Below are 20,733 nucleotides of genomic sequence, written 5' to 3'. Positions count from 1 at the left end.
GGGGCATGTGATGTCATGGCCCCAGTTGCATTTGCAAACAAATAGTTTTTATGTGCGAATTCCATGGCCTAATTTGTAGTCCTAAACACAGGGTGAAAGTGAGCAATTGACAGTGAGCTGTGAGCAAAACACCCAGACCGGATGTTAAAATGGCTTATTAAAATATGGAATTGTATTGAATCAAATGAATCAGATCATGTGATTTACCGCCCGTAGGTTGTGGTGCCACTAGTTTAAGTTTAAAAGCCTAGGCCTACTGCTTGCAAATTTTTCATATAGAAAATGTATGTTTCTTTGCAGGACAAGGATTGTCCTGATTATCAAGAATGCCTGAATGGCTTCACCTTGCTTTTATGGTTGGCTGATGCAAGTTTTACCATCCTATTATTTCAGATCTACAGGGGGGCAAATTTCACCATGGCACGACCCGTGGCAATATTTTGGCACATGACAATTAGAATTGTCAATTCTTGCATTCTATCCATGCTGGCTTTTGCAGGCTACCTGATACATGGAACAGATAGGTGGGAGGGCAAACAGGCTGTGGCCAATTTATTAATGCACAATTTGCCTTAATCCTAGTAAAAATTCACTGTCCCAGGTCAGATAGGAACACCACTTTATTTTAAGAATGTGAAATGTCAGAATAATAGTAGAGAGAAGGATTTATTTCAGCTTTTATTTCTTTCATTACATTCTCAGTGGGTCAGAAGTTTACATACACTCAATTAGTATTTGGTAGCATTGCCTTTAAATTGTATAACTTGATTCAAATGTTTTGGGTAGCCTTCTACAAGCTTCCCATAATAAGTTGGGTGAATTTTGGCCCATTCCTCCTGACAGAGCTGATGTAACTGAGTCAGGTTTGTAGGCCTCCTTGCTCGCACACGCTTTTTCAGTTCTGCCCACAAATTTTGTATATGATTGAGGTCAGGGCTTTGTGATGGCCACTCCAATACCTTGACTTTGTTGTCCTTAAGCCATTTTGCCACAACTTTGGAAGTATGCTTGGGGTCATTGTCCATTTGGAAGACCCATTTGCAACCATGCTTTAACTTCCTGACTAATGTCTTGAGATGTTGCTTCAATATATCCACATAATTTCCTGCCTCATGATGCCATCTATTTTGTGAAGTGCACCAGTCCCTCTTGCATCAAGCACCCCCACAACATGATGCTGCCACCCCTGTGCTTCACAGTTGGGATGGTGTTCTTTGGCTTGCAAGCCTCCCCTTTTTCCACCAAACATAACAATGGTCATTATGGCCAAACAGTTCTATTTTTTATTTCATCAGACCAGAGGACATTTCTCCAAAAAGTACGATCTTTGTCCCCATGTGCAGTTGCAAACCGTAGTCTGGCTTTTTTTATGGCGGTTTTGGAGCAGTGGCTTCTTCCTTGCTGAGTGGCCATTCAGGTTATGTCGATATGGGACTCGTTTTAATGTGGATATAGGCACTTTTGTACCTGTTTCCTCCAGCATCTTCACAAGGTCCTTTGCTGTTGTTATGGGATTGATTTGCACTTTTCACACCACTTTTCGCATCATCTCTAGGAGACAGAGCGTGTCTTCTTCCTGAGCAGTATGACGGCTGCATCGTCCCATGGTGTTTATACTTGTGTACTATTGTTTGTACAGATGAACATGGTACCTTCAGGCGTTTGGAAATTGCTCCCAAGGATGACCCAGGCTTGTGGAGGTCTACACATTCTTTTCAGAGGTCTTGGATGATTTCTTTGGATTTTCCCATGATGTCAAGCAAAGAGTCAGTTAGTTTGAAGGTAGGCCTTGAAATACATCCACAGGTACACCTCCAATTGACTCAAATGATGTCATTTAGCCTATCAGAAGCTTCTAAAGCCATGACATCATTTTCTGGAATTTTCCAAGCTGTTTAAAGGCACAGTCAACATAGTGTATGTAAACTTCTGACCCACTGGAATTGTGATACAGTGAATTATAAGTTAAATAATATTTTTGTAAACAATTGTTGGAAAAAATACTTGTGTCATGCACAAAGTAGATGTCCTAACCGACTTGCCAAAACGATAGTTTGTTAACAAGAAATGTGTGGAGTGGTTGAAAAACAAGTTTTAATTACTTCAACCTAAGTGTATGTAAACTTCCGACTTCAACTGTATATTTTAAAAAATGCCATGGAAGCCCAGGCCCGATGACGCCGCTGTGCACACACCCAAACATATACGCACGCACGCACACTTCCTCTCCTCCCTGACTCTCCAATCATTTCTCATCCTTTATTATCTCTCTCTGCAGGGGGAGTGTCGCAACTTCATCAAGGTGTTATTGAGCCAACATGGAGAACTGTTTGTGTGTGGAACTAACGCCTTCAACCCTCTATGTGCGAACTACACTGTGAGTATCTGTCTATTCAATTCAATGGATTGAAGCTTTATTGGCATGTGTGTGCGTGTTAATACAGCACATACGTACAATTGTGTGTGTTGCAGAGGGACACTCTGGAGATGGTAGGAGAGACGGTCAGTGGGATGGCTCGATGCCCTTATGATCCCAGACACGCTAACGTGGCTCTTTTTGCAGGTACAGGAGTTTCTCTCTTTCTTTTTTTACTTTCTCTCTCTTTCAATATATTGGAAAGTAATGACGTAGCACTTTTCACTAGGTCTGTAAAAATGTCCAGGGGAAAGCATTCAGATGACGAATCAGTCTCGAGACTAGAGCTGTGGGAAGGGACTTGACTAACCTTGTGTTCATGATCAATACAGTGCATGTTTTCGTTGTTCTCTCTCTCTCTCTCTCTGTCTTTGTCTCTATCTCTCTCAGAGGGCAGTCTCTTCACCGGTACTGTAACAGACTTTCTGGCGATTGATGCTGTGATCTATCGTAGCCTAGGCGACAGCCCTGCTCTCCGCACCGTCAAACACGACTCCAAGTGGTTTAGAGGTACACTGAAATGACGTACTTGCATGTGAGTGAATGGGTCAAACACATCTCCGCTGGTGAAGAACGATATTTCCTTAGATCACATAAACACTGCGGGATAACCCAAACACTCTAAAGTGGTCTCCATTCCTACCTAAATCCTTGTATCCTAAGAGTGGATAGATAAAAGCGATAGGCTAGCTTAGTGCCTGGTTAGATTCATTGCTTTCATCCAGTCCTGTCAAATCAGAGAGGACCAGACCAACAGATCAAGGACATGAAATCCCATCAGACTAAAACAGAGCGTGTAGCCCTGGAGGTCAGAGACAGAAATGAGTAAATAACTGCTCTGTGCTTGTCACTGATGATAAATTAAACAGGACATGAATTATTAATGCCTGACCCCACTGAAGTGCCATATGTTGTTACAGAGGGGTGTCAGATTAGGTATCGGCAATAAATATACAGCTGTGCGTGGTGGATGGGGATGTATGCGTGCATGCATGTAATGGGGGAGGGGGGATGTATGCGTGTGTGTAATGGCATTTCTCTACTCTTTCTCAGAGCCCTTCTTTGTGAGCGCAGTCGAGTGGGGGCCTCATATTTACTTCTTCTTCAGGGAAATGGCTATGGAGTTCCATCACCTGGAGAAGGTACACAGTACACACAAACACACAGAAATTCACAACTATGCACACACAAACGCATGCACGCACACACACAGAAATGGCAATTTGTACATCCCATTTTGTTTATATTGTTTGTCTTGTTTATACTGTGTGTGTGTGTGTGTGTGTGTGTGTGTGTGTGTGTGTGTGTGTGTGTGTGTGTGTGTGTGTGTGTGTGTGTGTACAGGTGATGGTGTCTCGTGTGGCGAGGGTGTGTAAGGGGGACCAGGGTGGGTCTCAGAGGGTGTTGGAAAAACAGTGGACATCGTTCCTGAAGGCCAGACTGAACTGCTCTGTCCCAGGAGACTCCCACTTCTACTTCAACCTGCTCCACGCCACCAGCCCCATACTCAACATGAACGGCAGGGACGTCATACTGGGACTGTTCTCTACACCGCCCAACAGGTACACGCACACATACTTTCCTGGTTAAATAAAATAAATAGAATGCGCGTATGGACATGGATCTTTCTATAAATAATGGGTCCAATCTGTGACATTGGGATCATAATGTTAAGTTCCACACGTGTACTTAAAGGAATACAGTGCCTTTGGAAAGTCATCAGACCACTTGACTTTTTCCACTTTCTGTTACATTACAGCCTTGTTCTAAAATTGATTAAATAAATAAAAATCTCAGCAATAAACACACAACACGCCATAATGACAAAGTGAAAGCAGGTTTTAGAAACGTTTGCAAATTTATAAAAAAACTAAAACAGAAATACCTAATTTACATACTGTAAGTATTCAGACCCTTTGCTATGAGACTCGAAGTTGAGCTCAGGTGCATCCTGTTTCCATTGATTATCCTTGATATGTTTCTACAACTTGATTGGAGTCCAACTGTGGTCAATTCAATTGATTGGACATGATTTGTTTAGGCACACACCTGTCTATATTAGGTCCCACAGTTGACAGTGTAAGTCAGAGCAAAAACCAAGCGTTGAGGTTGAAGGAATCGTCCGTAGAGCTCCGAGAAAGGATTGTGTTGAGGAACAGATCTGAGGAAGGATACCAAAGCATGTCTGCAGCATTGAAGGTCCCCAAGAACACAGTGGCCTCCATCATTCTTAAATGGAAGAAGTATGGAACCACCAAGACTCTTCCTAGAGCTGGCCACCTGGCCAAACTGAGCAATCAGGGGAGAAAGGCCTTGGTCAGGGAGGTGACCAAGAACCCGATGGTCACTCTGACAGAGCTCCAGAGTTCCTCTGTGGACGGAAGCCTCTGCCAGACGGAAGCCACTACTCAGTAAAAGGCACATGACAGCCCACTTGGAGTTTGCCAAAAGTTCCTAAAGACTCTCAGACCATGAGAAAGAAGATTCTCTGGTCTGATGAAATGAAAATTGAACTCTTTGGCCTGAATGTCAAGCGTCACATCTGGAGGGAACCTTGCACCATCCCTACATTGAAGCATGGTGTTTTTCAGTGGCAGGGACTGGGAGACTAGTCAGGATCGAGGCAAAGATGAACAGAGCAAAGTACAGAGAGATCCTTGATGAAAACCTGCTCCAGAGCACTCAGGAGCTCAAACTGGGGTGAAGGTTCACCTTACAACAGGACAATGACTCTAAGCACACAGCCAAGACAACGCAAGAGTGGCTTCGGGACAAGTCTCTGAATGTCCTTGAGCGGCCCAGCCAGAGCCTGGACTTGAACCCGATCGAACGTCTCTGGAGAAACCTGGAAATTGCTTTGCAGCAACACTCCCCATCCAACCTGACTAAGCTTGAGAGGACCTGCAGAGAACAATGAGAGAAACTCCCCAAATACAAGTGTGCCAAGCTTGTAGCATCATACCCAAGAAGACTTTAGGCTGTAATTGCTGCCAATGGTGCTTCAACAAAGTACTGAGTAAAGGGTCTGAATACTTACAGTTGTTGGAAGTCGGAAGTTTACATACACTTAGGTTGGGGTTATTAAAACTAGTTTTTTAATCACTCCACACATTTCTTGTTAACTATAGTTTTGGTGGGTCGGTTAGGACATCTACTTTGTGCATGACACAAGTCTTTTTTCCAACAATTGTTTACAGGCAGATTATTTCACTTATAATTCATTGTATCACAATTCCTGTGGGTCAGAAGTTTACATACACTATGTTGACTGTGCCTTTAAACAACTTGGAAAATTCCAGAAAATGATGTCATGGCTTTAGAAGCTTCTGATAGGCTAATTGACATAATTTGAGTCAATTGAAGGTGTACCTGTGGATGTATTTCAAGGCCTATCTTCAAACTAACTGCCTCTTTGCTTGACATCATGGGAAAATCCAAAGAAATCATCCAAGACCTCAGAAAAAAAGGGTAAACCTCCTCAAGTCTGGTTCATCCTTGGGAGCAATTTCCAAATGCCTGAAGGTACCATGTTCATCTGTACAAACAATAGTGCGCAAGTATAAACACCGTGGAACCACGCAGCTGTCATATGGCTCACAAATAAGACACGTTCTGTCTCCTAGAGATGAACGTACTTTGGTGCGAAAAGTGAAAATCAATCCCAGAACAACAGCAGAGGACCTTGTGAAGATGCTGGAGGAAACAGGTACAAAAGTATCTATATCCACAGTAAAATGAGTCCTATATCGACATAACCTGAAAGGCCGCTCAGCAAGAAAGATGCCACTGCTCCAAAACCGCCATAAAAAAAGCCAGACTACGGTTTGCAACTGCACATGGGGAAAATATCGTACTTTTTGTAAAAATGTCCTCTTTTCTGATGAAACAAAAATAGAAATGTTTGGTCATAATGACCATCTTTATGTTTGGAGGAAAAGGGGAGGCTTGCAAGCCAAAGAACACCATCCCAACTGTGAAGCACGGGGGTGGCAGCATCATGTTGTGGGGGTGCTTTGCTGCATGAGGGACTGATGCACTTCACAAAATAGATGGCATCATGATCATCATATATATATATATATATATATATATATATATTGAAACAACATCTCAAGACATCAGTTAATGCTTGGTTGCAAATGGGTCTTCCAAATGGACAATGACCCCAAGCATACTTCCAAAGTTGTGGCAAAATGGCTTAAGGACCTCAAAGTCAAGGTATTGGAGTGGCCGTTACAAGGCCCTGACCTCAATCCTATAGAACATTTGTGGGCAGAACTGAAAACGCATGTGCGAGCAAGGAGGCCTACAAACCTGGCTCAGTTACACCAGCTCTGTCAGGAGGAATTGGCCAAAATTCATCCAACTTATTGTGTGAAGCTTGTGGAACGCTACTCAAAATGGTTGACCCAAGTTAAACAATTTAAAGGCAATGCTACCAAATACTAATTGAGTGCATGTAAACATCTGACCCACTGGGAATGTGATGAAAGAAATAAAAGCTGAAATAAATCATTTTCTCAACTATTATTCTAACATTTCACATTCTTAAAATAAAGTGGTGATCCTAACTGACCTAAGACAGGACTAAATGGCAGGAATTGTGAAATACTTTAAATGTATTTGGCTAAGGTGTATATCATCTTCTGACTTCAACTGTATGTAAATAGAATATTTCATTTTTGTATTTTTATAAATTACCTCAAATTTATAAAAATACAATTTTTGCTTTGTCATTATGGGGTATTGTGTGTATTTTAAAAATGTGATTTCACCTTTATTTTAACAGGTAGGCCAGTTGAGAACAAGTTCTTATTTACAACTGCGACCTGTCCGAAGATTAAGCAAAGCAGTGCGACACAAACAACACAGAGATACACATGGAAAAAACAAATGTACAGTCAACATAATAGGGGGAAAAAAGATTGATAGATTGATGTTACAGATTGATGAGGGGAGGGAAATTTAGTACATTTTAGAATAAGGCTGTAACGTTACAAAATATGGAAGAATAAGGGGTCTGAATACTTTCCCGAAGGCACTGTATATGCAAATTGGCCCATAATTCTACCTATACAACAACTTAAGCCTAGGACATCCTTTAAGCAGAGTTTATAAAGATATTGATAGTCAAATTCAAGGACTTTAAAAACCTCTTCGGTCTAGGGGGCAGTATTTTCACGTCCGGATGAAAAGCGTGCCCAAATTAAATCTAGTTGTTAAAACTGTTAAATAATGTATGTGAGTATAACAGAACTGATATGGCAGGCAAAACCTGAGAAAAATCCATCCAGGAAAAATAAATTGAGGTCACTCTCTTTTCAATGGGATTTCTATGTGGATCTAGATTTCTGTGGCACTTGCTTGCAGTTCCTATCGCTTCCACTAGATAAACAGTCTTTAGAAATTGGTTGATGTTTTTCCTTTGAGTAATGAAGAAGTAAGGCTGTTCAGAACGAGGGTCGAGTCTAGTGTACTGTTGTGGTTGGGGCGCGCAACCTGAATCCTCGCTCCACTTTGTTTTCGTCCGGTATGAACACAGTTTATCCCGTCTTAAATTGTATCGATTATTTACATTAAAAAATACCTAAAGTTGTATTAGGAAAGTTGTTTGAAATTTTTAGAACAAGTTTACAGGTAACTTACTAGATATTTTGTCATGTTGCGCGAGTTAGAACCAGTGTTTTTCTGGATCAAACACTCCAAATAAATGGACATTGGAGATATAACGACGGAATTTATCGAACAAAAGGACCGTTTGTGATGTTTATGGGACATTTGAGTGCCAACAAAAGGAGTTCTTCAAAGGTAAGGCATGAATTCGATCGTTATTTCTGAGTTTTGTGTCGCGCCTGGTGGGATGAAATATAACTGTCTGTGTTTGTTTGATGGGGTGCTGTCCTCAGATAATCGCATGGTTTGCTTTCGCCGTAAAGCCTTTTTGAAATCTGACACATTGGCTGGATTAACAAGCTTTAATTTGGTGTATTACATGTGTGATTTCATGAAAGTTTAATATTTATAGTAATTTCATTTGAATTTGGCACTGCCATTTCACCGGATGTTGTCGAGGGGTTCCGCTAGCGGAACATCTAGCTGTAACAGGTTTTAAGGGACTTTTCAAGCACTTAATTGTAATTTTCAAGGACCTCAATTGTATGATGTATATAACTGTACATACTGTATAGCCCCCCCCCCCCCCCCCCCCCCCAAAAAAGCATGCAAAAAGTGTAACAAAAAAATAAGTAGGCCATGACCACTAAGAATAATGCATTTTTTGGGGGCCTTGCTGTAACGGTTCTCCTCGTCATCTGAGGAAGAGTAGTCAAGATCGGACCAATGCGCAGCGTTGTAGGTGTCCATGTTAATATTTAATAAATCAACTGAACACTGAATAACAAAACAACAAAGAGAGTGAACGAAACAGTCCTGTAAGGTGCAAAACAGAAAACTACCCACAAACCAAGTGGGAAAAACAGGCTACCTAAGTATGGTTCTCATTCAGAGACATCGATTGACAGCTGCCTCTGATTGAGAACCATACCAGGCCAAACACATAGAAAACCAAAACTAGAACAACACATAGAATGCCCACCCCAACTCACGCCCTGACCATAATAAAACAAAGACATCACAAAGGAACTAAGGTCAGAACGTGACAGTACCCACCCCCCCCCCCCTCCCCCCCAAAGGTGCGGACTCCGGCCTCAAAACCTGAACCTATAGGGGAGGGTCTGGGTGGGCGTCTGTCCGCGGTGGCAGCTCTGGCGCGGACGTGGACCCCACTCCACCATAGTCTTTGCCTGCTTCCGGAGGCCTGGTGCGTGGAGGAGGCACCGGATAGACCGGACCATGGAGGTGCTGTGCTGGCGAACCGGGGACACCGTGCGTAGGGCTGGTGCCATGTACCCCGGCCCAAGGAGACGCACTGGAGACCAGATGCGTTGAGCCGGCTTCATGGCACCTGGCTCGATGCCCACTCTAGCCCGGCCGATACAAGGCGCTGCGATGTAACGCACCGGGCTATGCCTGCGCACCGGGGACACCGTGCTCCTAACACGGTGCCTGCCCGGTCCACCTCTCTTCACGGTAAGCACGGGGAGTTGGCTCAGGTCTCCTACCCAACTTAGCCACACTCCCCGTGTGCCTCCCCCCATTTTGGGGGCTGCCTCTCGTCCCAGCCTCGCTGCCATGCTGCCGCCTCATACCACCGTCGCTCAGCTTTCGCTGCCTCCAGCTCTGCCTTGGGGCGGCGATATTCCCCAGCCTGTGCCCAGGGTCCTTCTCCATCCAGAATCTCCTCCCATGTCCATGAGTCCAGAGATTTCTGCTGCTGTCCGATACCACGCTGCTTGGTCCTTTTTTTGGGGGTGATTCTGTAACGGTCGTCGGTGGAAGACAGTGAGGACCAAAGCGCAGCGTGGTACTTGTCCATGTTATTTATTTAAACTGAACACTATCAAACAAAGAAACAAAAAGCACAACCGAAACAGCTCCGTCAGGTGCAAACCACACTAAACAGAAAAATATAATCACCCACCACTCAAGGGTGAAAAATAGAATGCCCAGCCCAATTCACGCCCTGACCATACTAAAACAAAGACATCACAAAGGAACTAAGGTCAGAACGTGACACTTGCCGATGTATTGATATTCAAATTATTATTACATTCTAAAATATGTGAGAATAATGTGGACTTGCCTGACTAAATAAATGTCATGCATGCGTGGCCAGTTTTCTGTAGCCAACGTGGCCGATGCAGGCACACATAATAAAACCATGAATAAGCGGCACCATGAATATCTCACCATCGCTGTTGTTATAATGAGAAGGCAACCAAAAACGAGGTTATTTTTGTAATAGAAGTATTAGTATGGAAAGCCAAGTTGGAACCAGTATTAGATGTTGTCATCCTCATAATCACTGCATGTGATCTTACCGCAACACCGTTCAATTGAAGCGGCAGGAAACAAACTAAAGCTGCTACATCTCTCACAAAACAGATCAAAAATGAAATCAAAGATAATTATAAGGGAGCAGGATCATTTATATATTGGCTACAATAATTACATACCTTTTTGAGTACCAAAAGGTCTGATTTTCACGCTTGGCCAATTCCAATACTTGAATTTCCGAGCACCAAATTCAAGACTACCTAGCTAACTAGCTAGCTCACAATACTAGCCAACTGAGCTGCGTTGTTCCTTGCATGCGATTGGCTGTGGTCTTGGAGACGGCACATGGCCTGGGAGACAAAGATGCCTGTCAGGCATCATTCAGGGCTTAAATGCCCCATGATAACATTGCATGCAATGTAGCAACAGGGCTCCTTGATGGGGTCATTATCGTGCATCTGAACAAATGAGTGGATGATGCGTGGTACTTTTGATTATCTTGTGATCTTGACAGAACAACTTTTATTGTGTAGTGATCAAGAGATACATCTGATCAAGAGATAAATCTGATCTCGACATAACGAGAGATGTATTTGATTTTATTAATATGTCCTCTCTGGACTTCTGTAGTAACAAGTTGTCCAGCTTATGAAACCCTCACTGGTACCCTAGTTTTTAGAAAGACCCGCATGCACGCATACATGAACACACACAGGCACATATATCTGATCCATGTCTAATCCTTTCTGCCCCACCTCCCCTCCTTCTCTCTCCTTGTCTCTGACAGTATCCCTGGGTCTGCAGTCTGTGTGTTTGACATGCAGCAGTTGGCTAGGGTGTTTGAGGGAAGATTCAAGGAGCAGAAATCTCCAGAATCCATCTGGACACCTGTATCTGATGAGCTCGTACCCAAACCCAGGTACTTTCAACCATAACTCATATTTATCTTTGTGAAGTATTGTAATGCGATGTTCTAACACATTATGATGCCTTATTTTGACCCTGTTCTCTCTCTGTAGGCCGGGTGGCTGTGCGGTGCAGGGGTCTCAGTTCAGCTCGTCTAAAACTCTGCCAGATGAGGTGTTGAACTTTGTGAAGACTCATCCCCTGATGGATGAGACCATACCCCTGGTGGGGCACAGACCCTGGGTTGTCAAGACTATGGGCAGGTATGACTAAGGATACCCATGGTTACCACTGATTGTTCACTGAAATCCATGTTTGCCCTACGTTGTATACCTGTCCTGAAATTGAGCTCACCATCTTCCTCGCTCCCTCTCCCTTCTCACCCCCGAGCCCTTCCCTCTATTCTCCCCCTCCATCCCTCTCCCCAGGTACCAGTTGACAGCCATGGTGGTGGACACAGAAGCTGGTCCCCATAGAAACCGTACAGTATTGTTTCTGGGCTCCACGCGAGGGACCGTCCTCAAATTCCTCATTGTCCCGAGTGGAGACAACTCTCCCACACACAGCAGTGTGTTTCTGGAGGAGGTGGAGGGCTTCAACCCTGAGAAGTGAGTACAGGAAGGGAGTTTGGCCACAATCCCTTGTTCTCGCTGCAGTCCTGTGTTTTGTCAGCTCATTATTGTGGAGATTAGCTGTTTAAGTCACTACACCCTAATGTGAATCCCTATTTTTCTCAGCTGTGACAATAGAAATGAATGAAAATACTGTAAAGATGCATCTATGTGTCTCCCTCTCTCGCTCTCTTTCTTTCCCTGTCTCTGTCTCCAGGTGTGGAGAGGACTCTGTCCAGGCCAGACAGTTGTTGTCTCTGTCCTTGGATCGTCCCAGTCACACTCTACTGCTGGCCTTCCCTTCCTGTCTGGTCAGACTACCCACAGCGCGCTGCCACCTACACTCACGCTGCGTGAAGTGAGTAACACACACACACACATTCACAAACACACACACACATTCACTCACACAGGGTTTTGTTTATGGTTTTGGCTACCCTAAACCTAGCTTGATGTTCACAACCCGGATCAACCCTAACCCTAGCCATAAATAACCCTAACCCTAGCTTAATCAACCCTAATCCTAGTCATAACCCTATGTCCACATCCCGGTTCAACTCTAGCCTCAACAACCACCCTAACCTTAACCATAGCTTTATTTCTACATCCCAGTTAAACCGTAACCCTCATCACAGCCTTAACCCTTACCCTAATCTAACACACACACACACGCCATCTCCATCAGGCTGATCAGATCTCCATGTGTGTGTGTGTATGTGTGTGTATTTAGGAGCTGTCTGACTTCCAGAGATCCCTACTGCGGCTGGACCAGAGGCAGCACCTGCTCCTTCCTCAGACCAGGCACACGGTGAGACAGCTGCCCATGTAGACACAGATCTAGGATCAGATGAATCAGTTAATTGTGTGTTCATCTATTATTATCTTTTGATGTTATTGTGCTGTGCAGTCGGTTAATCTATCATCTATGTCCTATTGCAGGCTGCCTTTTCAGCAAGACATTGAGTATGGCAACTTCTCCCATCTTGGAGACTGTGGTGGTAAGTAGCCCTTGTCTTTAGCCCTGCAGCTCTGTGGGTAGAAACTGTTCTTTTTTTCACTTAATGCCTGCCCCGCCTAGTGGCTCAATCACGCATTACAAGCGTTTGCTACACAGACATCAATGCAATTCAAGTGTACGTTAATACAAAGTATAATTTTTGTTTGTCATGGTCTCAGTCATGGTCTCCATCACAACCCAAGTGTACATAACATCACAGTGATTCTGCCGTTCATATACTGTATATTTTATGTTTCTGTTTCTGTGTGTATCGAACTTGCATTTACACTGGTGACGGAAGAAGACTGTCATTTGTAGTCTGTCAGCAAGGTGATTAGCTAGTGTGCAATGTCAGGGCTTTGATTTCCCGCTCCTCAGATCAGGGTCCTTCAGAAGCCTCCCAGTATGACTGCTTTTAATTGGTTGCTGGCTTCAATAAATGCATGTTGATCGTTTGACAGAGGAGTGAATGTCTTGATCAGTGAAGTAAAGCCTTCTGGTTCACAACCCCACAATCCCACAGGACTAAGCCATATTCTGAGTGTTCAGCTGTCAACGACTGTCTGCTACAGTTTGACAAATACTTTTGCCACAAAAACATGTACAAAATAAAAATGAGGACACAACTCAGTATGCAAAACGTTGTGGTGCTCAAAGCTGAGATTCTGGCAGGGCATCAGAGAACGTCTTCTCTAAACAAACACATCTCAAATCTGTCTTGGTGTCAATCAGGATGTCTCCTTCTCATTAGTAAACTGTTCCAGGACCTGCAATCTGTTCCAACTCAAATTATACACTGCCGTATCATCTGTTTTGTGGCAAATCTATAATCGGAGAGGGTTCTGATTCCAGAACACTACACTACAATCTCATCTGTTGTATTGGAGTCTATAACCTGCAATCTGTTCTCAAGTCTAAGTCCATCATATTACAATATCATCTCAACTCTGTCATAGATCTATAACCTGTTATACAGTGCCTTTGGAAAGTATTCAGACCGCTTCCCTTTTTCCACATTTTGTTACGTTACAGCCTTATTCTGAAATGTATAAATACAATGTTTTTCTCATCAATCTACACATAATACCCCATTGTGAGAAAGCAAAAAACAGGTTTTTCGACATTTCTGCAAATGTATTAAGAAATAAAAAAGTATTCAGACCCTTTGCTATGAGACTCGAAATTGATATCTGGTGCGTCCTGTTTCCATTGATCATCCTTGAGGTGTTTCTACAACTTGATTGGACTCCACCTGTGGTAAATTCAATTAATTGGACATAATTTGGAAAGGCACACACCTGTCTATATAAGGTTTCACAGTTGACAATGCATGTCAGAGCAAAAACCAAGCCATGAGGTCGAAGGAATTGTCCATAAAGCTCCGAGACAGGATTATGTTGAGGCACAGATCAGGGGAAGGGTACCAAAACATTTCTTCAGCATTGAAGGTCCCCAAGAACGAAGTGGCCTCCATCATTCTTAAATAGTAGGCCGTCATTGTAAATAAGAATTTGTTCTTAACTGACTTGCCTAGTTAAATAAATAACTAAATAAAATAGAAGAAATTTGGAACCACCAAGGCTCTTCCTAGAGCTGGCCGCCCGGCCTAACTGAGCAATCGGGTGAGAAGGGTCTTGGTCAGGGAGGTAGCGAAAACCCGATGGTCACTCTGACAGAGCTCCAGAGTTCCTCTGTGGAGATGGGAGAACCTTTCAGAAGGACAACCATCTCTGCAGCACTCCACCAATAAGGCCTTTATGTTAGAGTGGCTAGACGGAAGCCAAAAGCTCAGTAAAAGACACATGACAGCCCGCTTGCCAAAAGGCACCTAAAGGACTCTCAGACCATGAGAAACAAGATTCTCTGGTCTGATGAAACCAAGATTTAATTATTTGGCCTGAATGCCAAGCATCACGTCTGGAGGAAACCTGGCATCATCCCTACTGTGTAGCATAATGGTGGTGGCATCATGCTGTGGGGATCTTTTTCAGTGGCAGGGACTGGCAAAGATGAATGAAGCAAAGTACAGAGAGATCCTTGATGAAAACCTGCTCTAGCGCAATTAGGACCTCAGACTGGGGCGAGAGTTCATCTGCTGGCCTCCCCAGAAAGGCTACATCCTCTGCAGCCAGGGCATGGTCCCCGCACCTCCATCCTCCATGCCGACCCCCAACGGCCAGCAGTATGTGGCCCAGCACCACACCCCCGGGCCGGGCAGGGCTCAGCTGAGAGGGGAACTGGGGAAAGGAGAGCTACACGTCTGGAGGAAACCTGGCATCATCCCTACGGTGAAGCATGATGGTGGCGGCATCATGCTGTGGGGATGTTTTTCAGCGGCAGGGACCGGCAAAGGTAAAGATGAATGAAGCAAAGTACAGAGAGATCCTTGATGAAAACCTGCTCTAGAGTGATCAGGACCTGTGACGGTGACGGTTCACCTTACAACAGGACAACGACCCTGAGCACACAGCCAAGACAACGTAGGAGTAGATTCGGGACAATTCTCTTAATGTCCTTTAATGGCCCAGCCAGAGCCCGGACTTGAACCCGATCTAACATCTCTGGAGAGACCTGAAAATGGCTGTGCAGCGACGCTCCCCATCCAACTTGACAGAGCTTGAGAGGATTTGCAGAGAAGAATGGGAGAAACTCCCCAAATACAAGTGTGCCAAGCTTGTAGCGTCATACCGAAGAAGACTCGAGGCTGTAATCGCTGCCAAAGGTGCTTCAACAAAGTACTGAGTAAAGGGTCTGAATATTTATGTAAATGTTATATTACATTTCTTTATTTTTAATACATTTGCAAACATTTCTAAAAGCCTATTTTTACTTTGTCATTATGGGGTATTGTGTATAGATTGATGAAAGGGGGGAAACTATTTATTTAATTTAATTTAGAATAAGGCTGTAACGTAACAACATATGGAAAAGGCAAAGGGTCTGATTTACTTTCAGAATGCACTGTATGTCACTCTCTAGAACCTGACCTCCTCTAGTTCCAGAACTTTTTTTTTCTAACTCAGATATAGGCCAGTTTACTGCAGTTAGCCTGTTCCATAGAGAGTGGTGAAAGCATGAAGCCACACCCAGAACTATGGGTCCAGGGCCTGGCAGACATCTGCTGTGTCTGTTCAGATGGGAGTGATTAGAGCGGTGGAAATATTTACCAAAATAAATGATGTATTTTAGGGAGAAACTCACTGGCCAGCCCAGATCCTTCCTGAACACAGAATGGAAATTTTGAGCGGAGTCTGTTTTAGTGTTTTCCCTTCTTACTGATGACAAGTGCAGCTTTCAGCCCAGCCAGCAGAACCCCAAGGATGTGCTGGAGAAAGCACCAAAAAGGATAAGGAGATGCCTATCTTCTGCAATTTTACAATGTTATGATAGATTACTGTAACACAGAATAAGATTATGCTCTTGGATAATAAAATATAGCAATATCTTTGAGATCCGGCAAATCATGTTTAGATCTAAACGTGACAATAACGAAAGCATGGAGAGGGTCATGAAGGAGAATGGAAATGAAAAAGTAGAGGAGACTGAAGGACTGTAGAGTGAGAACCTGTTCATGCTGTAACGTTAAGTGGATTTGATCTTCTCTCTTGCCATTAACCGTATGATTCCTTTCATCTCCCCTCTCCCCTTCAGGTGTCATACAGCAGAGTCTGCTGGTCGAGCCGGAGAGTCTGGTCTCCCTCAACCTGCTGGTGGCGTCTGCAATCTCGGCCTTCACCATCGGGGCGATGCTATCAGGCCTGGCCGTCTGCTGGATCATGGCCCACAAGCCCAGCAACCGACGCCAAGCTAGCAACTCCAGCCAGTCCAGCATCCAGCGCCGGGAGAGGGGGATGTTGACGTCAGGAGGAGGGATGGGAGGATCGGTCCTTAGTGTGACCCGTCAGGGAGGAGGGGATAGACCTTGTTCTCAGGGCGGGGAGACCCTGTTTGTGATGCCCAACGGTTGGGTGAAGTCAGGGGAGCTGGACCCAGGGTTCTTGCCCACGCCAGAGCACACGCCCCAGCAGAAGAGACGCGGGCTCAGGCTTTCTGATTCTGGATCAGGGGGGTGGGACAACAGCCAGACCTACCTGGCAGGGAGCACCATGGGGCTGGCATCCCCCTGCCCTCTCCCTTGCCCCCCACACCCCTCCACTGCTGTCTACCTGACCACCAGACTCTTCCAGGGTGGAGGAGGTGGGAGACATGGGGGTGAGGAGCGAGGAAGAGAAGGAGAGACGCCTCGCCAGCACTACGTGTGCCTCAGCAAGCCCTGGGGGGAGAAGGGGAGGAGTGGGACTCCAAAGTCGGCACTTCGCAAGTCAGCAGGGGAGTACGTGTACCCCATGACCCCCCAGGACTCCCCGAATAGGAGGAGGGTGGTGTCAGCCCCCAGCGCCCACATGGAGTTTGGGGAGCCCCTGCCTCTCCGCTGGCCTCCCCAGGAAGGCTACATCCTCAGCAGCCAGGGCATGGTCCCCGCACCTCCATCCTCCATGCCGACCCCCAACGGCCAGCAGTATGTGGCCCAGCACCACACCCCCGGGCCAGGCAGGGCTCAGCTGAGAGGGGAACTGGGGAGAGGAGAGCTGGGGGAGCTGGTGGATCTCAGCCAGCTGCTGAGTAAGAAGAGTTCCAATGAGAGGACTCACAACGGCCAGTGAAAAAGAGAGTGAAAAGCAGGGAAGGACCCCGGCCACTGCTTAAGACCATATCAGTCTCTTTCTACATCTCTCTCCTTCTCTCTGTTCTACCTTTTCTCTCCCTCCCTCTCTCTTTCTTTCTCTCTCTGTCTCTGTCCCTCATTGTCATTCAGTCCTCCTGATATCTCTGTATCTCACTAGGGGACTCCTGAGGCTGTTCTATCTGTGACTGGTTACTGCTGTCACTCAGATCCTGCTTGGCTGTGATTAGCCAGAGAAAATTAGGTTGTTGTTGTGTCTGCCTATCTACTCAAGCTGCTTAAAGAGGGGAGGAGGCGAGAAAGAGAGAATGGAGAGCGAGAGTGAGGGATTGAAAGAGTGGTGAGAAAGAGGGAAAAAGAGAGGGGAAGGAAGAGTTTGCTAGACAGTGGAATTCTTACAACGAAAACATGCTGAGAGAGAACCATAAGCAGGAAGCTACATGCAAAGAGACCCAGAGACAGACACTTGCCGACAGCCTTACCTGTGCTTCAAACAGGCCAAAAAGGACTACCAAACAACATGGCCACTATCAGGTGTCAGAAGACGAGACCTAGGAGACTTCATTCCTACACAATGCACTCTGTCCACCTTCCAGTACAGACTGAGTGGCACTCACACATGAATTAGAAAGATATTACTTTGAAGAATCTTGCTGAAGGTGAATGAAACAGACACTGTTCAGCCTCAGTGTGCAGGAAAACACTGAGGTCATTCTGACTCTGACTCTGAACGTGAAGAGAATGCCTGATGAAGAGTGTCGAAAGGAAGCGGCAATAAAGATTTAATAGCCTGCCCTCCAGCAGCCTCCTGACACAAACACACACACACACACACACACACACACATACACACACACACACACACACACACACACACACACACACACACCACACACACACACACACACACACACACAGAGAGAGAGATTTACAGCTCAGTTTTAATAAGGGGGCCATATATTCCCAGTGTATGTGAGGTGAGAGGGGCCGTACTGTACTGCTCCTAACCTGCCTCACTGGAACCATGGGACTATAACCCACTTTTACTGAGTTACGGGAAAGGAGGAGAGTCGGACTGGAATGTCAGCACTATTTCTGCCAACCAGGCGTTCTCTCTAATGACGCCATTTCATCCATCCATCCACCCCTTCCACTCCATGTTTTTTTTAATGGCAAATCATTTTAGAGCCGATGCGACGTGTGGAGAGAAGGAAAGAGAATTAGGTTGGGCAGTCTGTGTGTGTGTGTGTGTGTGTGTGCGTGCGTGCGTGCGTGTGTGTGTGTGTGTGTGTGTGTGTGTGTGTGCGTGCGTGCGTGTGTGCATCCTGCGCCCTGTGTCTGTATGCGGAGATGCACAGGCTATGCTTCTGTGTGACAGTCACTGTTGTTGTGATTAAACAACTGTCCTGCCGCTTACTCATCAACGTTAATGGTTATTTCCATAGAACTCAAATGGCACCGTATATTCTACCCATCAAAGTGTCTAATAAAAGACTTGCCATTATGTTAAGCGGACATGGGGAGAGGGAGAGATAGAAAGACAGAGATAAGTAGAAAGACAGGAGGATAGAGAGACAAACAGAAAGGCAGAGTGAGAAAGAGAGAGGCAACACGGAGACAAGAAAGACGATACGGTCTGCCATTCTCAAGTCGTCAGAGACACAGCTCCAGTCACATTCAGAAAAAACGTTTTGTTCAGTTCTGTTGTGAACCTGAGCAGCAATGACTTGTATATAAAGACACTTGTAACTCAACCCCAGATGTCTGTGTTACCATTGGAGGAGCACAATGATGACAGCACTCAGACAGGTCATGACTCAAATCACACCCTATTGTCCATATAGTGGTCAAATGTATTACACTGAATGGGAAATATGGTGTTGTTTGAGATGCAGCCGCAGTAACAAACACACTCATAAACACCATGCCGATGTCTTTTCTCCCTCCTGTGTCAATACTATGTGTGCCAATATTCTGAACTGTACTTTTGGGTGACATATCACGTGACCATTGAAACAAAAAGGAAACATTTTCAAGTGCCATAAAAACCATGTCAATTCATTTTTTATACCTTATATATTTGATACTGTGATGTTGTATAATTTGTTCAAGTGTGTACAGTGTTACTTCCTGTGTGCAATGATGAGGAACTTCACAGTGTCGCCTTCAGATAGCCTACTGAATGTTTGTTTTCTTTCATAATTCTTTTGCCTTTGCTGCTCTCGTGCATTTCAGGCATATCCATTTCAAATGCTAGTAACACTGAACATCTGTTTATAAACCAGAATTTGGTTCAGTTGTTACTGAAATATGCTAGCATTGTATTGATTGTTTTCACCCACACCAACAAACAGCCATACTGTGGAACCTTCAAGTCAAAGGCTACTTCCTGAATGAATATATATACTAATTTGCTCATAAAACTGTGCAGTACTAATACATTCATGGAAAAGCACAACTTTTATTTGTCTTATTTGAAAAGGAGTTGTACTGTATCTAATGCATATCCTTGTAAATAATTGATTTGAATGTATCTTCCCCATTTGGTTTGAAAGATTCTTGTCTTCTTACTTGACATGGGCTTTCTCTTTGACGGGTGAGTTTTTATTGACTATGTTGTGAATGAGCTGTAAATACACTACGTACGGTATTTACCTTTGACTAAATACTGAGGCTAGCTGTTTTCTTTCTAAAGAGTAGAATCGCAGGCTTGTCCTGCTGAGCTGAATTAAAAAAGGTATCCAGTTGACTTGTGACTTACGGCTGTGCACACACACACACACACACACACACACGCAATTAAAATTAAAGGCGGTCAGGGAGTAGGGCGTTCAAAGAGTTGGTCTGTTGGGAATCTGTGATGTCATCGGCCTCCCCTCTTGCTTGAGGAATGATAGATGAGCAAAGAAAAAAACAATAGAGAACAAAACAGGAAAGCCCCCCCCACCCCCCCCCGCCCGCTTGTGCTATGTCATGACATACCTGTACTACCTATTTAGATGTTACTTTTGTTAAGTAAATCCGGTGTTAACTGAAGTGAAAAGGAGACTGGTTTGCCACTGTAAATTCAAATCACTTCCTGAATTGACTGCCGTCAACTCGAATTGAGCCCAACACTGACACACACGAAACACTTCATATGAGAGTATAAAGCAGTTAGTCAATATGGAGACCCCTGTCAATATATTCTTTCTTATTCTAATAAACCATTAAGATCTATTCA

The 20,733-nt window shown here is 44.6% G+C and overlaps 1 protein-coding gene across 1 annotated transcript in view; it reads left to right on the top strand.

The window, feature by feature from the left end:
• Positions 1 to 18,130, top strand: part of LOC110508434 (semaphorin-6B) — a 65,485-nt gene extending 47,355 nt beyond the window's left edge. The window contains exons 6-17 of the mRNA XM_021588953.3: positions 2,279 to 2,377; positions 2,473 to 2,563; positions 2,807 to 2,926; positions 3,470 to 3,558; positions 3,761 to 3,978; positions 11,100 to 11,231; positions 11,332 to 11,481; positions 11,647 to 11,826; positions 12,047 to 12,187; positions 12,560 to 12,637; positions 12,769 to 12,827; positions 16,478 to 18,130. Of these exons, the coding sequence (XP_021444628.1) occupies positions 2,279 to 2,377; positions 2,473 to 2,563; positions 2,807 to 2,926; positions 3,470 to 3,558; positions 3,761 to 3,978; positions 11,100 to 11,231; positions 11,332 to 11,481; positions 11,647 to 11,826; positions 12,047 to 12,187; positions 12,560 to 12,637; positions 12,769 to 12,827; positions 16,478 to 17,490 (2,370 nt within the window). The 3' untranslated portion in view covers positions 17,491 to 18,130. The remainder of the gene's footprint in view (positions 1 to 2,278; positions 2,378 to 2,472; positions 2,564 to 2,806; positions 2,927 to 3,469; positions 3,559 to 3,760; positions 3,979 to 11,099; positions 11,232 to 11,331; positions 11,482 to 11,646; positions 11,827 to 12,046; positions 12,188 to 12,559; positions 12,638 to 12,768; positions 12,828 to 16,477) is intronic.
• Positions 18,131 to 20,733: the final 2,603 nt, after the last annotated feature.

The sequence above is a fragment of the Oncorhynchus mykiss genome, chromosome 28 (genome assembly GCF_057628025.1).
Source record: "Oncorhynchus mykiss isolate SJ-2025 chromosome 28, ASM5762802v1, whole genome shotgun sequence".
NCBI lineage: Eukaryota > Metazoa > Chordata > Actinopteri > Salmoniformes > Salmonidae > Oncorhynchus > Oncorhynchus mykiss.
This window is presented reverse-complemented; position numbering and strand designations above follow the sequence as displayed.